This window comes from Zonotrichia leucophrys, chromosome 6 (genome assembly GCF_028769735.1).
Source record: "Zonotrichia leucophrys gambelii isolate GWCS_2022_RI chromosome 6, RI_Zleu_2.0, whole genome shotgun sequence".
In the NCBI taxonomy this organism is placed as follows: Eukaryota; Metazoa; Chordata; class Aves; order Passeriformes; family Passerellidae; genus Zonotrichia; species Zonotrichia leucophrys.
The window spans coordinates 15,474,220-15,493,509 of NC_088176.1; the positions used below are offsets into that span (position 1 = coordinate 15,474,220).

Below are 19,290 nucleotides of genomic sequence, written 5' to 3' on the forward strand. Positions count from 1 at the left end.
AAAAAATATTTTTACAATGGAGAGGAGAGTAAATGAGGCAGTCATGACGTCAAAAAACATGTATATAAGCTTTTGCTAGGAAGTGCTATACATAACTAGATTTCTTCTTTGTGTTCTGACTCAGTATTTGGAAATCATTTCTTGTTCAATACTTCCTTAGTATATGGCTTACAACTATCCTCAGTCTGACAAGTCAGCAAGAATGCATATTAGCAAGAATGTGCACCTATTTTTAAACACAACCAGTGAAAGATAAAGACAAAGGAGGGTGCAGGTTGATCAGGAATTCAATGAAATGCTGCCACACCTTTTACTATACTATCAGCCAAGTATTGCAAATGGTTTCATCCCTAATGCCAACACCTGGTAGAACAAACAGAGTTTAACAGCATAAATAATGAACAACTTTCCCAGCACTTAACAACAGCTAATATCTTTTGGCTTCCCCTAACAATTTGAAATCCAAATTAAGATAAATTTGTTTAAAAGAAACCTGAAATTAACTATAGAGAATAACCTTGACACACTGGTTGGTTTAGGACCAGTGCATCCTAGCTGATAATCCACACTTTAGTATAACCTTTTAAAAAGATGTTGAACACAACAATTGGACTCAAATGAAATATTTTTGAAGTGACTGCAGCAAGAGATCTTACTCTACAATTTGTTGGTACAAAATCCCATGTTTCAGATACGCCAGCCAGATAACACTATGATTGTACACTTAGAATAAATGGGTAGACATTTCACTTTATCTTCCTAGTAGAGAAGTTTATCTTAAGATGGGAAAACAGAAATTTCACAAAACTGGAAACTCATTCATTAATAAAAAGTTTATAGAAATACTGAAAAGCTGATTTTTGTTTAAACACCAAGCAAGCATGGACATATGAATATTCCTAACCTGTAAAATGATTCCTCCACATTATATCAGCGAAACTCATTGGTGGGCCACTGGGAGGGTAGTGTTTACCTTTCAGAGGCTCATGATCAGTCCTTATCATATCCATTAAGGAATTTTCCAAAGAGTGCAAGTTAAAAGTGTCATAGGGCCTATTCCGGTCCTAGAAGAAACAAAAAAAAAAAGGAAGAAAAGACAAGTGTTATTGAAAAATTTAATTTTCTAACATAGGCTCATTTCTTGTTATATAAATTCTAGCATCTAATTCTAGATTATAGAATTTGATAGAACTTTCTATAAGAAAAAAAAAATGTCTGCAGTTTAAAATTATACCCTTCATTTTGCAACTGCTGTTTTCCCCAGTACAGCTATGCAAAGAGGCTTTTAAGTATTTCTAAAAATATACATAGAAGCAACTGCTAATTCTAAATATTGTCATTTAAATAAGAACTTAGAAATAAAGCAGTATTAATGCTTACACAGGAGAAATTAAATTATTTCAGAGATATTTGGTTTACAGCTTCATCATCTGCTTCCTGTCACTGTGCTACCTTAATATCAGAGCAGAAGCAAGCAATGCTCAAGACACCAGCAGGCACCTTTGTGCCAGAAACTACCAATTAATTCTTCAAATGTCTAACATTAACCTGATGGGTTTAAGGAAAGTACACTAGGTGCAAGAACAAATAGAGGCAAGCTAGGATAACACTTCCACTGAAGGGCACTCAAAAACCTGAGCAAGGGCTGGTCTGCAATGTTTGAACCTCCCATTTTTAATTCACTGTAGTTCTGCTTCTGCTTTTGGTAAGTAAAAGGAAAAAAGAAAAGAAAAAAAAACCAAACCCCAGAATCAGTCTTCAGCAGGCCTACTAGAACAACCAGTTGCAAAGTTCAGGAACAATTCCATGGAGGAAACAATCTACCAATGCCCATGTATCCAGAGTACTGTACACTATCAGACAACATAACAGAGTGGCCCCTTATGGTCACCCAGCTGTTAAAAAATATTTGTTTGCCTACTCTCATCACTACCATTAAAAAAAAGGGGGGTGTTGTATACTATATTATGCTACAGCTGATAAAAAGTGGTATAAGATCCTACCCTGCAAACTGAAACCTTCATTGTAATATGCTCCCACAATTCCTGGAACAATGTTTTTCCATGTTACTATAAGATATTCTTGCTTGCAAAACTAGTATTTAAAATCCTCAGAGAAAAAGCAGTATCCGTAGAAAAGGTAATAAAATTCTGTCTTAATAAATACTATTTCTCTTGAACCATCTTGTTCTTAGGTTGTCTTTAAATAAAACTAAAGGAGAGAATACTTGCATAAATTCATCATTGTTTTAATATTCCCGTTCTGGAATTAAAATAAATACACATCATTAAAAGCTTGCTATTACAGAAAACTCTGAAATACAGATAATCTTACTGTCAAAAGTCTCATGTTCCCACAGTGCCTACTCTAAACTGAAGACCCAATTTCCCTTATTCAGTGTGCTAATGTTGTATTTTCTATAAGTGGACTACCATTATTGTCTATACACATTTATTTAATCTATTGAGCATTTCTGGCAGTCAAACATGATGTTCAAAGAATAATACTTGATTTCTGTTAGAAGCTATACTAAGTACTGAAGTTCAAATGAGCTCACTCATTTTCAATTCTCTTTGTTGATGATTCTTGTCTTCTACAGCTGCTTAGAATTCCATCATTTGTATACTGCATTTAAAAGAGTACTTGCTCCCCTATCCAAATGGAGCAATACACTGAAACATAAAATAAAATGTATGTATGTCCAGCAAATTCAAAGTAGATCCTAGGGAAAAAAACCCTCAAACCAAACAAAAACATCCAAAGTACTGAGGTTGGGGTTTTTTTTCCAAAAAGAAAACTTTATTTGGTTAAAACAACCCACTTCTTAGTAATATGCACTAGTAGAGAAGAGTTTGTTTCATAATCGCTTCCTTAAAAAAATGCAAGGGTAAATCAAAAACAAAAAGCACTAACTTTGATGAAAAAACCCATTCTAGTGATGCATTAGTAAATTGATTAAGTAGGTTTTACATAATTCCTTTAAACGAAGTACTTTTGTTGGCTTTTTCTATCTGCCTCTTTTAGATATATGTACTGCATGTAAGTGAAGAGGTCAGCTGCTTCAATACCCAACTACACCATCCTTTTGAAGAGAAAATATGAATGCAAAGATACAGCTTTTATCCTAAATGGAGGTAAGGAAGTATTTTTCAGTCAGATGTGTGCCCTGACCTGGTTTACTACACAGCCATAGCAGAGCTGAGCTGGCAAAACCAGCACTGGCAGGAGAGCTAAAGGGCAGGACTGAAGCTTTTGCCACAGTGGTAGTTTATTCCAGCTTCAAACATTCCTGAGATTACAGTCTTAGAGGTCAGAAGGCTTGAGTTCAGAAGAGGACACAGCCTACAAATTGAATTTAATTAGCCTTTATTAACATACATATGTTATATTTTAACCATTGCTGCTATAGTAGCAAATCCCTGGGAGGTCCTGCTTTGTTCTGTAACCTGCCAAGGAGCTGAGCACAAGGGGGAAAAGGGAGAAAGAAATTGTAGCATGGCAGCAAGGCTGTGCAGGGTAGGCTTGCTGGAATGCTGCATCTTCCTAACCTTTTCAGGGGCACACAAACCTGCAATATATTTTCAAGATTAAAACAGACCTACATTAAACACAGGAAGATCAATTTAATCAAAACCCTTTACCAGGCAATTATAACACTTGCCATTATAGCACTTGAGCAAGATAAATCTAGTAAAAGAAATTTTAGACACAACAGATTTTACGAGTGGCAGTGCATAAGTATAACGTGTGCTGACCACAGACTTTGCAGTGTGGGTGATAAAACACAAGTAAGGGCTAACATTCTAGCTCCTAAATAAAAGGGCTATTACCATTTTTCTCAGTAGCTTTCATTTCAGTAGCAACTCATTTGTACTCAGCAGATTTGAAAACTGTTTTCTAAATTCAGCAATTTCTTCCAAGATGACTGGTGCTTCTGCACACACACACACAATTATGTTTCCTCATTTCTCAGCACAAACAGGTTCTCCTGGTTTTGTGAGCTGATACTGTTCCAGCTCCTGGATTTGCCTTTTGCATTGTTTCCATAGGCCACCAATCTATTGCCAAACAATCCCAACAACATAAACAATTCATAAAAGCCCTTAGCAGCACATGAGGATTTTGCAAGAAAGTTCTGGGACTAGGAACATGAACTAAAATCAAAAGATATACAAAATACAGAGTGATAAAGCATAATAAATAACTTGCTAAAGAAGTTTTAAAATCCAGCCAGTTTGGAAGATTTGCTGGGATATCTTCCTACAGAAGACAAAGCTCCTAAGACCTACTTAGATAAACTGCATTATGGATAAAAGAGAAATCTCCAGCTACCAGGCACTGCCTTTGGCTACACAATAATCATTAAGTCAGCAAAAGATTAAGTCCAGCCTGCCCATGTTGGATTGTATTTCTGCTGTGTGCAGACAGCAGCTCCTTCCCTGTTACCTGCTGGTGTATATGGCAGCATATTTCAGTTCTCAGAATTATCCAGACTTGAAAGAAAGAAAACCAGTTTAGTAATAACAGCTCTTAGAGAAGAAATGCATCCCATAACTTTAAATCCCAGCCCTTCATGGCTGCTATCTCTACATTCATCTATGCCATGGACTTCCTCAAAGTGGACATCAATATAGTGAGAAAACACAAATGCATATCAGGATCAGATTTTGAAGAATCACAAAGTGAAATGGACCTTTAGTTGGAGCTGGGTCTCAACTTTCTACCTCTAAATATCTTACTTGTAAGTCTGATAAAAAAAATGTCACATAACACAGTGTCTATAACATTTTACCTAAAATAAATCAAAACCAAAGAGTAAGTGCCAAAAATAACTGCAGAGTCAATGCACTAAAATAAAATGAGAAAATATACCAATGTGCATTTTATCTGAATCTTACACTTTGGTGCATATGTATTATGCTAGTCTTTAATTACACAGCCATGATAATGATTCACAAGTCTCCAGTCTCCCTCCAACACACATAATGAACGAGCTTGGGAATGAATCAAAACAGTGCTTTGAAGAGGTCTGTTTATCTCCAGGACAGATGCCTGTGTCACTTACTCCAGGAGATGGCTGAGTTGTAATACATGCATCACCAAATTCCAGGAAGGCAAAAGTAATTTTGAAAGATATCTTATTTATGAAACAAATATTACTTAGAAGTACTGAAGTACTGACACATTTGTAACATTTGAAATAAAAAGAACTTTTTCCAATTTGTTGTACCCTGTAACATGGTAGGCTTTGCTCTGATCCCTTCAGACTCACGGCAGGGGCATGTAAGGGCAGGGCATACCCAGCACTACTCCAGGTCCCTCCCAGTAGATACACAAACCATGTCTTTACTGCTGAGAGGGAAAGATTGAGAATGAGAAAAAAAGATATGACTTCACCACAAATGACAATGTCAAGATCAAATCTATAGCTAGGACCTAACAGGTGAGAAGTGGATCTTAATACAGCCTGATTTCCTCATTAACTCTCAGCTTGAACAGTAGCCCAAAGTAATTGGAACTAATGAGCTACAAAAGGAGATGACTGACCTATCCCATGGCAGAGACACTGACAATATGCATCTTGCTCCAAAACCTGATGCTGTATCATTTTCTTCTGACTCTGCAGAGGATTATGGCAGAAAAGACACTTGAGCATGATTCATTACAGTGCAGTTAAAAAGGGACAAGTTTTTACCCTAAGAATGCATGTCAGCAATCTCATTCATGGTGCCCAAGCCCAGCTATCATCCATAATCAGAATCCTTAACCATGGAATACAAGGTTGCATGTTTTAATCCTTGTTGGCATGGTCATCTACATCCATACCATAAAATACACATGGAGTTGAGAGACACCCCTCAGCTGCATATTTTTTTACTGTGCAAGCAACAAATCCTCAGATATCTTGACCTTCCCAAAGACACAGTTCCCTGGGTCTACATATTTCAGTTCACCGACTTCCTACTAAGCTTCCTATATTCTGAGCACTATCTCAGTTCCAGTAATTTATTTCAGCGCTCTTCATTTTCATGCTGCCCTAGATTTTTCAGCTTTCTGCACCAGTATGTGGCACAACACAACCCAACTCTGCTGAGCAACAAGATGGCTTCAACTCACAGGAATATTAACTGTTTCCAGAACACCACAACTCCAGTGAGGCTCCCAGGAGTCATCAGAGCCTGACTACGTGACATTACACATAGTATTTTGATCAGAACAATGAGATCTAGGGAACAGCTAAAACTCTTATGGCTTAAACAACTTTCCTATCAATGCAAACTTCTTCACAGGGGTCACTGCTGTGTTATTTTATTTATCCATAAACCTGGATTTGGCTGGACAGGATTGCTGAGCATTGCCAACAAAAGCTGAAGTCAATGGAAGCACAGCTTTGAATAAAGACAGGGTAAAGTGCCAGCACTGTTTCCAACAGGGCTCACTCACTCTGTTCTAGCACCTGCAGCACAGGTAATTAATTACTAAGAACACAAGGAAAACAAGTTTGTCTTGTTTCAGTATCTCAATTCAAAATAGCAAAACCAACAACTGCAAAAAAAAATTCTGAAGTTTAGCTTGGGACATGCTCAACATGCCATGATGGTGCACGTGAATGATCACATCCAGCACGCTCTGAAGGCTCGCCGGGCAGTCCTTCACCCCTCACAGCTTCACATGGATGCCCAATCCCACTTGCATTCTCAGAGAAGTTTTAAAAAGTCCTTCAAAATATAGGAAATCTGACAATGTGGTCACATGGTAAAGTAAAATTATCACTGTCCAAAAGAATTTTAAAAATTGTACATAGCAAGTGTTACTTCCTTTGCAGCTTGGTGCTGGAATGCTGCCAACAACATGACTGACAACCCAGATAGACAGAACTAGAACAACCAGAAATTTCAGTAATTCTTCCTTATATTGGATTTAGTAAAAAATGAAATAAACCAAAACAAATTAGAAGACATAAAATGTAGCTAGGATGGAACAATACAGTAAATTTGTCTATGCCCATAGTGAGGTATAACTACTAACACCAAGTCTTAATGGAATTTTATTTGAATTCCACTTTCTTTTTTACCTTTCCAGTTAATTTTTAAGGTGGATTTATTGTGTTCCTTTACTGGAACAAATTGGGGAATGTTTTCTTATGTTGTTGTTGCTCTTGGAGTATGCACAGAACACATCAACTTCTTATACATTTCTCGTTTTTCAAGATTACCAACTGTAGCAGATTTTATTTTCATAGGTGTTCAGAAGTTCACTGGGCAAAAGGTGAATTTTTTAAAGCCTATTTAGAAGGCTTCTAAGAAAAATAAGGAAGACTAATACACATATAAAATGATATCTTACTGTATAAAGATGATGGAAACATTTCTATGTAATCTGAAAAATAATATTTCAAAACTCTAGTTAGTTAGTCATCTTTTGTGTGTTATATAAACTTTCATAGTTAACATGCAAGAACTCAGACTGAATCCAAAAGCCTTGAAAACTTGACCTACTCAAGCAATTTTTCCAGAAAGAAAGGTAAAGTTGTATTCAAACTTTAACAGCCTATAAATTCTGAGTTCTAAAATCTTTTAGTGAAATGTTTGTAATTTAAATTTTCAGATTAACTAAAAAGCACAGAAATATGAAGAGATACAATCACAATCAGCATTATACAGAATTACAAAAATGAATAAAATTATATTATTTGGTTCAAATGCCCCTTTACTTTGCAGTTGAGATTCCCTTTTTGCACACCTCTAATGTAAATGTTCAAAATATATAGAAGAAAGTTCAGTTTTATAGCTATCACACTCACTAAACTTGACTATCCTGTCAAGTTCCTGAATATTCAATATTTGCTTGCAAAGTGGAGGAAGAAAGTAATTCAATTTCCACTGCATTTTCCTGAAAACAGCTGATAACTTAGTTCTTCTTCCAGTACACATTTTTATAATATGCCAAGCACACTCTACATGATCACTATTGTTATTTCTGCATTCAATGGCAGTCAAGCACCAAGAGTCAAATGCTCCAATGGGGAACACCATCTTTTACCGTGCTTCCATCTTTGCAAACAGAAATATGATCATATAATACAATTACTATTTCAAGCATCATCTTTTGCCATGAAAGCAATTGAACAACATATTTTAAAAACCCAAACAAAATCCCCACAACAACAAATTTAAAAAAAATCAGAAGAATCAACAAAACATCTATTCTTTTTACAGCCATTACACTGCTGTAGGGAATGATCTGCAGACAGTACAACTGACTGAACACTCAGTGACAGGATTTATGTTTAGTCATATTTTGTTCAATGTGATGCTTTAGATAAAAATCTGCTCATCAGTCCTGCTGCTGAATGCATCTCAAAAAGCTGATGTATCCACTTTCTATTATAGTGACTGATTCCAGTAACAAACAGCTCTAACACTTGTAAAATATAGGATTAAAGTAGTTACACCCAAGATGACCATCAATTCACAAAAACAAGCAAGTGGAAAAAAAAGATGTCAGCAGCAGAATTTACAAGCCCATTCATTATACCCTTGAGCTATTAGAATGACATAATTTAACTGGTTCATTGGCCTGCTGTGCAAGAGTTCAGCACTGATAAGTCACCTTTGGGCTTCTACCTCTCTGCTCAGTAGAATGCTGCCTGTGTCCCATTGCAAGGAAAAAGTAACATTGACCTAAGAAATCCTTGCCAGACAAATCAGCACAAGTGCAAACCTCAAATCACAAAATGAAAGCACTGCAGAGCTGCAGAGGAGGAGAGAGTACTGGGGAGGCTACAGCTCAATAATCCCACTCTGCAGGCTGGACCACAGAATGTAAGACTGAATGGACATGTTGTATAAGGAAGCTGTTGTCTCAAAGATGTACAGTCTGTCTGTGGTATGAGAGCATAACGAGACAAAATGGGAGACAGAAAAGAACACAAGCAATCACTGTCAAACAGATCTCTGAGCACCATTGCCCAGTGGCTTCATTTGCTATGGCCACCAAGCAAAGGAGACTCAAGGATTTCTCTGAAACTGGTTTTGTCTGCAGTTACTGATCATCAGTGACAAGGAATATATTGGTAAGAGGGGAAAAGAAGTGTCACTGAGATGTTTAAGCATGCAGACAAATAAAATATTGTCTCTCACTATAAATCATAGTGCTTTTAAGAAAAATGTGACTAACATAACATCTAACTGGCACATTCCATGTCACACTCCTGTTCCATTTCTGTTGTGCTCAGGAAATAGTGCCTCCTAACAAAAATCTGGTAGGTGTCAGAACTCCAGCAGCTATTTCAACAAAAGAGAGATACCACATTTCATCTGCTCACACGGGACAAGATCCTCTCCTACCTAAAGGTCTGGAGAACAGAGAGGACAGTCATGCTCCATTTGAGAAGAGGAAATGGTACAGTGGGGATTGTTCCTGAGGCCTGGGGGCACTGGGCTATTCACCAATATTTACTCACAGGCCTAAAGCAGGCCAGAAACACTGGCAATGAAAAACAGCTCCCAGAGAAGACAAAGAGGTGATATCACCTTCGCAGTGTGATGTCACTTTGCATCCAGCAGGATTTAAAGAAAAAATTTAACCTATTAGTTGTAATAATGCTTTTAACTACTAATTACTTACCAATTACTCATGTGAACTACCCAAATCCTAACTTTATACCATTATATAGCATGATTAATATGCATGATAATTGTGGCACACAACAACCCTCTCTGCCACATTCTTCCTAAGGGGATTGAGAATAGTCAGGTAGCAACTCCTGCCCATCCTAGGACTTTATCAAGGACATAATCCATCACAGAATCCCAAACTGCCTCAGACACCTTCATGTGAAGGAAACAGAATTACAGGCTTTCTCAAGCTGTGCACCTACTTCTAAACACGAGTTGAAAACTCCTGTATAGCCAGTGGGATACCAGGCAAACCTTTTCCTGAAGTGTCATTATGTCAGAAACTCTAATTAAAAAATATTTGCTATTTGATTGTCAGCAAAATTACCAAAGGCTGCATATAGGCAACTGAACAAGCAGGAAAGAGCACACAGCAGCAATCCAAAAACCACTTGTAACATCAAGCTCCACTTAGAGGAAGGAAGGACAAAAGCAGAGCAAAAAAAATGCCAGTCCAAGATTATGTTTTAATTAGAAGCAACTCTTCAGATCAACTATATGCAAGCAATTCCAATTCAGATTAAATTTTACAAATAAAATAATTTTTTCAGTGGCAAGTACTGAATCATTCCACATATGAAAAAAAAGTTCAATTTAATAACAAATTCAGAATTAATTTATTAAATATATTACCTTCATAGGATAATATATTAAAATAGTAACTGAATCATGCTAGGCATACTTCCATCTTTTATTGCCTAAGGGGCTTAAAGGCATAGAGGATATGAGGAAAAGAATAACTAATATAAAATGCCTGAACACTTACATTAAAATTCTTTAAAATAACGAGAATAAGAAATTCTTCCCCTTAGATAAGAAGAGGCCATGAGCAGTTGTGTTGTCAGGTAGGTGTTATGCATTCAAATTACTGCTGCACATTTGGATTTAATTAAAACAATTCGGAAATCACTTACAAGACACAAGTACAAGTGTGAACAGCCAATTAACCAAAAGGAAACCTTCTTTATGCAGAAATTGAAAACCATATTCATAAGAACAGGAAAAGCATTTTCCTTTTACATCATAAGAGCTATACTGATTAGCACATGGCAAATTTAGCAAAGATTGCTACAGACAGGAAAAATGTCTTGAAATAAAAGCCTATTTGATTTGCAACAGAATTCTCTTTTTTTTTTTTTTTGCACAGAGTAATAAAAACTGACAGGCACCTTAAGAAAATATTGCTACAAGGAAAGAACCAGGATGTTCAGCCACTTACACATATTCAGGGAAACTGTAAAAAGGTCAGCATGAATACCGTGGACAACAAATGTCTAGAAGAAGTCTAGGAAGACTGAGAAAAAAAAATTAAAACACCAGAAGTCAGGAGAAAATAATGTAGCCTCCATAACTGCTCTTCACATTCATAGAGGAAAATCAGGCAAACAAGGGTAAACAGAGGAGACAGATAAATAGGAAGAGAAAGCAATATCAGGTATCCAACTCAGCACCTGATGAGGAGCATGGCAACCTTGTAATCAAAAGGAGCCAGAGTCAGTGAGGCCGTCAGTGGAAGCACTAAAGCCAGTCCAACTCACAATGGCAGCACTGTGCATATCTGACCAGCAAAATAAAAATCAAAGAACTGCAACAACTGAAGCAGGATATGAAACTATAGATGACAAACACTGTTTCTAGTTTTTATGACTGAAATTCAAGGATTTCGTCCCTTACAAAGCACAGTGCAAAAATAACGTAGCATTATGCATTATTGACACAATACCCTGGAAAAGGTGGCTCCTGCTTCTTGAAAGAGTAGGACATGGCTGATCTAACAAGGGCTTCCACAGAGCATTTCACATGCTGCTACAGGCAAAGTGACCACACAAATGGAAACAAAAAAGTAACCTGTGCAATTGAGGTAAGAAAGAAAATGGCAAAACGGGAAAGAACTGCTAGTGCCCAAGAGAATCTGCTAAAGAAGTATAAATAATGCAGTTTCTCAAGGGTAAATCTTGAGACCAGTTTCTTTGAGATCACTTGAGATACTTGAAATGAGTAATATTGGTTATTAAAGTAGAAACATAATAATAATATTTACAAGACTTCATCAACCCAGAAGAGAGAAGCTCATCATACAAAAAGAGCTGAAGAATTGCAGCAAAGCAGACTGATACTTAATAGCACTAACTACAAGGTCATGACCTCAAGAACTCAATCTTCACCATCAAGTAGGACCTCATCAATCAGTAAGAGTGACACAGAAAACAGAAATACAGGAGTTTTTTAGTTGATTTCTGGACAACTATAAATCACATATATAAAGGTTATATGTGAAAAGGTAAACAAAATTGTAGGTTGTATGAAAAACTATGCATTTCATATGATTGCCTTTTGAATCTGTGCATGCCTGTATTCATAAAAAAAGTTCTTCTCATTGTGTTTGTTCTTTTAAATTGATTCTCCTTGCTCTACATGTCCAGTGGAGCCAAGGACTGAGCTATATTTTGAGACATTCACCAGTTCATGTTTATATTTGAGCAAAGCTACTGTGCAAGCAAAATGATTTGCAAGAAAACTTTGCAGTTCCTATACAAAAGTGAAGCCTTTAAAAAAACCTGTAAAATTAACTACAATCCATTTTCAAGTGGTTTTGAATGGCATACACAACAGCAGGTACTTCTCCCTTGCCTAGAAAGAAAGAAATGTTATGTAAGTAATCTACTACTCAGTAAAACCATGTCAGAAGAGAGTGTTTCTGTTTAGACAAGGGAAGTGAGACTGTCTGCAGAAACTTGCATCAAAACATCACCTGTAAAATCTGCTGAGAATTATGGCTGATTTTTGTACTCAGAAGTCACAGGTACAGCTTCACATACTTGCAACCAAAAGCAGCAGGAGCCACCCACCTGAGGACCCTCACCACTCAATGTTCAATCTGGTCCAACCTTTTCAAGATTTTACTTGCAGAAAATCTCACCCGCAGAAAGTGCATGGGCATATGGTCATGTTGCATTGCTGTATTTGAAAATGCCATAGCTCCCCTCCATTCTGTACTATAAAAGTCCTACTTTTTCTTCTTCCTGACTTTTGTTTTCTCTACTCTCTTGTTCTTTCTTGGTCTTCCTGCCACACAGTCAGCTGCTACTTCAGGCTTTGTGAGTTTTAAGAAAAACCCTGTCAGAGGTCTCACTGTTCTCAATTTTTTTTCTATTGTCACAGAAAGAAACAATACGATCCTGGAGAGAATACATGAGCAAGAGAATTCTTTAGTGAGGTGAAATAATTAGGTCAGACTGTTGTGGGCATCATGATTCAAAACTAGAAGTTATCTTTATAAGTAGTTAAAAAAAATTCAAACCCACAAAGAGTGCTATAAACATTTTACACACTTGGTTATTACACACCTTAACATTTGCTAAGCACATCAATGGATGACATTAGATTTGCTTATAAGCCATCTGTTAACATGCTAACAATCAGTTAATACATAAATAATTTGTTAACCCTTTACAAATGTTAAGGTCATGCAGTAAATGGGAGTAACATTAGCTACCTCCATGTTAATTCATTAATGCTTTAAACTCATCTCTTTCACAAAGCAAGATACTTCAGCAGAATGAAGCAGCAACTTTCAACAAGGAATTAGGAAATTTTCATTTAATCCAAAACAATATTTAACCACTCAAGTGTTTTAAAACAAAATGTTTGCTCTATTTATTTCAGCAATTTTGAGAAGAAGCTACAATTCCAAAGACTTTCTTTAGGAAATTAGTCTTACTTGCAAAAAAGAGCCTCAGTCAGAGAATAAAACCCAGAGAGCTTTGGTGGGTGAATTTCTTTGTTGTCTGACATTTCTCATTAAATGATCAGCTTTAAGTTGCCTACAGTGTTGCCAAAAATAACTTTTTAGGATGAATCTTTTTAAGCTGAGCACCTTCACAACAATTCTACATCAGAAAGGTGAATTTCACAAGAAAATCCATTTATGGCTATGACATAAAAAAAATCATATATAAAAATTCCATGAAAAAGCCATAATAAATGCTTTTCTCATTCATGTCAGAAGTGGTTCTTTGTCAATCTGTGTGAAAATCCATCCCAAGCCAAACATTTTCAAAGCTCAGTTTGGGCATGGGGAAAGAAAATCAGTTCTGCATGTTCAGACTAAGTTATCACTTGGTTAAAATGTCTAAATTTCTAGAATTCAGAACTTCTAGCCAGTATTTCTGAAAATTCCATTCTCCTTGAATTTGATTAAACCTACTTTTAAAACCCCTCATGCTATTAATTTTGCACAGGACTAAGTGAACACAACTACAGGGATTTATTGGGCTTTCCTCTGTAACCTGAAGCTTTGACACCGAAAGTGGAATAGGGGAGGCCAACTCAAATGAGAAGCCTCATTGAAAAAAAGAATCAAAATTCAGGAGTAGGAAGAAATAGATGTTTGAAAGCAGCTGAACAATTCAAGAGTGGATAAAACAAAGAAAATGGGCCATGCCAACTGAAACCTATTGACAGTGCTCTGTACACATAATTTTCATTAACTTTGTTAAATCAAGAACAAAGATTAGAGTTGATCAAAAGCTTTTTAACTTGGGTGATGAATCACATGAAGTTTATCACTCTAACATGCAACAGAATCTGTGTTTTGCTTAAGTGGTATATTTAGACTCCAGGAATTTAAAAGAAAACTGTTGCAAATTCTCACAAACAGAAAAAATACTTAGGAAGAGCAGGAGTAATTCTCCAGAATCTTGAATATGCACAGAGAAAAACATACACAGTTGAAGGAAAAGTTGGTATCAAAGCAATTAAATATTTTGCTTCTTTTCTCTTCCCTGATGAAAAATTCTTAATTCCTGAGTATTTGCTATGTAGCGTGAACTGAATATTTTCACAGGAACCAATTTGTTGTCTTCAATTTTTCATGCCCAACTTGAGATTCACAGAAACAGCAAACTTAAGAGACTGCAGTGGATGTTCTGTGTTCAAAGACCTATTTCCTAAATGTTTCAGAAAAAAACTATGATTTTTTTAGTCTTCTCAGATTGAGCATTGAGAAGAAAATGAATTTCCCAAACTCTGTGCACCTAATTTGTCTCTGCAGAATGAACTTCACATCATGCCTTCTAACACTGTTGTGACAAAGCAGATCAGTATCTACCCTGATTGGCACAGTGCTTCTCTCCTGTAAGATCTTAGAAAAATTGACAGCTCTGTCTCTGCAATGAGCTTGAGAAACACGCAATAAAGGGACAAAGCCACTTTTCCACAACAAGGAGGAAAAGGGAGACATCAATTACTTGTGATTTACAAATCTACTCATAGCTTGTAGGAAAAGGCAGAATCGTATAACTGAAACTTAAGGAAATGAAAATGTTGACCAAGTCTGAACAAACACAAGCAAAGTTTCTGTGACTTTTCACAACTTGCATTTTTAAAATTCTAAAACTTACACATATTAATAAAATGATTACACAAATGAAGACCTAATTCTATATACAAAAATTTTACATTCTTCTAACTACTGAGACAACTGCTTAGTACCAGCATGTGCAGCATTCTAACAACTGCTTAAAAGTAATCTTTTTGTGAAACATGGAAAAATTGGATTTAAAAAAATCATGAAACAGAACACGGCAGTGCTACCTAAATTTAGGTACAGAACATTTAAGATCTCACAATAGCCAAAAAACTGTGAAGTCTAGAATAGAAGCAAAATTCAGATGTGTTCTGTTTAATGTAAGATCATTTTTGAACTTTAAACTAAACAGCGCTATATTTTAGCTTCCCCTTAGTATAGGTCTACTAGAAATTACTCTTGAGTGACCTTCATGAAAGGAGAGCTATTTTACCAACTGCTAACAAATGGAAATATTCATCATTGACTCAGCAAACTCTTTTTTCCTTGAAGAACCACTGGAACCTGAAAACGCTCCTTTTCCAGCTCTCTCTTCCTCTTACATTCCATTCACAAAAGCAGTCTAGGCAAATAGATGAAAACTGGCAGAGATGATCCAAGAGGGGAAATTGCAATATTAACTCCATGCTCTTCTCCTTCCCTTCTACTGTTCCTCTCAAAGACAGATAAATCCTCTATCAAATTTTTAAGACAGAATTGTTGATTCACTGTTTGATATTAATACTTTTAATGTTTTTAAGGAAGTCCTGTCTGTGTACAGAGCTGATGAGAACATCAGCTGCCTACTGAACTCAGACCTTTGCTCTACCTTCACTAACTCTGACAGATTAACCAGGATTGATTACTTAAAAATCAAAATTCTGATCAATAAGCAATTAGTGCTCAATCATCATACTTTGAATATAAAACAGTCATGGGTTTTTTTGTACCATTATTATGTTTTAGTTAATTTGAACATGCAGACATTTACCATGCCAAGACGCTAGAGCCCAGAATGAAATTTAGACTAAAGAAATATAGTGTTTTAAAAATTAATCTTTAAATAGACTTATTACATAGTTGCATTCAACTATTTCTCACTGAAAAAACCCTCTAGATTTAAAAAAGGTTTTTAAAATTAGTCACCAGAGTGTATCAGTCAGTAAAACTTCTTTACTCATAAACACAGAACATTAATTGTTACACTCATGAATGATCCAATATTTGAACTCTACATTTATACAGATATATGCACTTATATTTAAACACAAACTCATTGCATGCTAGAATTGGCATTTTGTTTAAGCATCAAACATTGAAAATTCCTAAATTTAGCTTATAATTTTATCTGGTCCAGACTAATTCCAATTGAAAACAACGAAGAAAAAACACCAAAACACTTGCCCAAAAATCCTCCCTCAGTCTCCCTGCAAAAGATAGCATGTTAAAACTATCTTTATACACAATAAACACCACCTTTTTTATTTCTGCTAGAGAAATATTTATCAGTAAAGCTGCCAAGAATGGTTTGATGCACGCCAGAATCTTCAGAGCACAAACTGCAACGCATTTTTTTTCTAAACTCAGCACAGTTTCTGGAAAATTGTTACAGTGTTGCTATAATTAAAAATCCACAAGGTAGACATACTTAATTAGAATACTGGTCTGCAAACATTTAATTCCTTCTCTATCTTCCCTGCAAAGGGAATTTCTTATCCTTGCCTCCAAGGGTCTATTTCAGGCACTATCAATCCTCCTAACCCCACAAGCTGTGTCCCAATATCTTCACATGGCCAAAAGCCAAAAGCAATACACCATTTACCTGAGAGAAGAGAGGGGTGAGAGAAGCAGGAGATGCCAACAGCTCTGCACAAGCCCCAGCCCTCTGCTGGAAAATGGAGCCGAGCCAGTGCCGGGAGAGCGCGGCCCAGGGACAATCAGTTAATGCCAGCCCCGGATGGCAGAGCTGAGGATCACCTCACACAGCAGCAAACACCACTGCCTGCCACACCACAGCCAGAGACCCTCGCCTGAACCACTCACAAGCCAAAAGCTACTCAGGAGAACAAACTGGCCATGCGTTTGTATTTCCTCTCTGGCCTAGTTCCACACCCGTTCCCATGATCTCGTCTCCAGCTCTTACTCGCTACATTACATTTCATTCCAGACTGATCACTTTTTTACCTTTCAACTAGCAGCTTTGTATCTCCATTTTTAAAATACCTACATTGCAATTGATTTTTCCCAGGAAGTGTATGAATGTAGTCTCCCTCAAAGTATTTTTAGTGGCCTTTCCACACCAATCACAAGGCAAACACCAGAGTTCCTACCAAGTCGTATTTAAATCTTCTGATACGTTCTGCAGCACAACTCCTTGGGACAGACACCAATTGGTTTTGACATACAAGATGCACTATAGAATTACTCAAAGTAAGGAATGAAAATATATAGCATATTTCTTTATACACATGTCTTAAGAGAAATATTTTCAAATTGAACATTTTTTCCTAGAACAAGATATATCAATAGCTGAGTATCAACTATTTTCAAATATTATAGACTCAGAACACAATCTCAGTTACAGATCTTTTCTGGTCAAAATTTGTGATGACTGCAAAGACCTGAACTACAAAATGGCCCTCCCTGATGTGAAACAGTGAACATATTAATAGTTTTCTTCTTTCTTAGAAAGCCTAATAATCCTAACATAACAGGTTAACACAAAGAACTTGCTAATGTGCATAAGTGTGCTGCTAGGAAGTTTACTGGAAGGTATTTCTAAAGTTGCTCAAAACCACACAGCTATGGAGGGTGGCAGATGTAAACGGATAAACCTGCCAGAACTACTTGATAGTGCTGACAAGCAGAACTTACTGTGTCAACATACTGCCCAGTTTAGGGGTGGGGGGAAGAAGAAAAATGACAACCAGAACCTTGGCAGCAAATATTAAACTCTTAATTTGAATTTCATTTTTATCAGTGCAACTAAACAGTCGCCTCCTACCAATACTATGGTTTCAAGATGTCTTTGGCATTTCATTAAGTACAGCAGCAATCAACAGTAACCCAGACTACAGTTTTTAATAAGCAAAATTCAGCAGCTTGTATTAAAGAAAAAAAAAAGGAGCCTAATAGGGAAAAAAAAATACAAGTGTTCTGAGTCTCTGAAATCAGACTGTAATACCAGCTGGTGCTTAGAATAGCCTACGCATTTGCTTTCAGTTGAACATGAAAATACCAGGTTAAATCCACAGAGAAGAAAACAAGTTTCCAATTTACATATTGGCTAATACTTTAGCTTTTTTGAAACCTTAATTTTAAAATCAAAAGAACTTTTCTTTAAAAGCAGTTAGCTATTTTTTCCTTGTGATGAGTAAATATCTGCCAGTTCAATTTGTGACAATTTACAGTCACAATAATAAAGTTCTGTATTCATTAAAGATGTATCTCACTAACCAAACCACAGAAATAAGACCATTTACTGTTGTTTTCACTACTAATTGAAATATACCAAGATTTGTAATGTCTTACATGTAGACAATTCAGAATACTTGTAAATTGAAACACATTTCTCACTCCTAAAAAAATGACTGGGAGCTATTAGCTTTTATGGTGCTGTGCTCTGTGCAACATAGTATTTACAGCAGGCATATTGTGCCTAAAGTGTAATCTTCCTCCAGCCTTCAGTGCTTCAGAGACATTAACCAGCAGCTCACCAGAAGCCACCCCACCTTCATTTAGGGCAGCCAATAAAAAAATTGCAACTCTCCCTTTAAACAGAATGAAGCAGCAAAATGAAATTTCAGGGCTGACTAGAAGATGTCCTCTTTGAATAGGTTCGGAAAGTGAATATATTTTACTTCAACAGTCTCCTAAAATAATGGGGGTGGGGATGCATTTGTTTGATTTCTTTTTTTCACTGTGTTTCTAAAACTAAAGTGTCGATCTAAATGCTATTCTTAACAAACTGATAAGTTAAAGATGTTTGAGAGTTCATATTTCTTGAGAAAACAACTACCTAAAGAGCAAGCCTATATGAATGATTTAACTGTGTTTCAAAACAGAAAATTTTGACTTGTCGGACACCAAAACAGCTAACCTAGAAAAGGTCTGAGATTCACTTCACCTAGTATAGATATAACTGCAAGTGCAAGCTCTGCTTTTTTTCAACTTAAAATGGATTTCACACCATGACAGGTTTCATTCTGCATTAAAATTGCAAATCTTCCATTTGGCCCAGTTTCAGCTGCAATTGATCTGCTT

The 19,290-nt window shown here is 36.3% G+C and overlaps 1 protein-coding gene across 8 annotated transcripts in view; it reads right to left on the reverse strand.

The window, feature by feature from the left end:
* CPEB3 (cytoplasmic polyadenylation element binding protein 3) overlaps positions 1-19,290 on the reverse strand; it is a 78,983-nt gene that overhangs the window by 49,774 nt on the left and 9,919 nt on the right. For 6 of the 8 annotated variants that reach the window (XM_064716100.1, XM_064716097.1, XM_064716103.1 and 3 more), the window contains exon 3: positions 905-1,064. In XM_064716100.1, the coding sequence (XP_064572170.1) occupies positions 905-1,064 (160 nt within the window). The remainder of the gene's footprint in view (positions 1-904; positions 1,065-19,290) is intronic. The other 2 variants (XM_064716105.1, XM_064716104.1) reach the window with 1 other exon arrangement.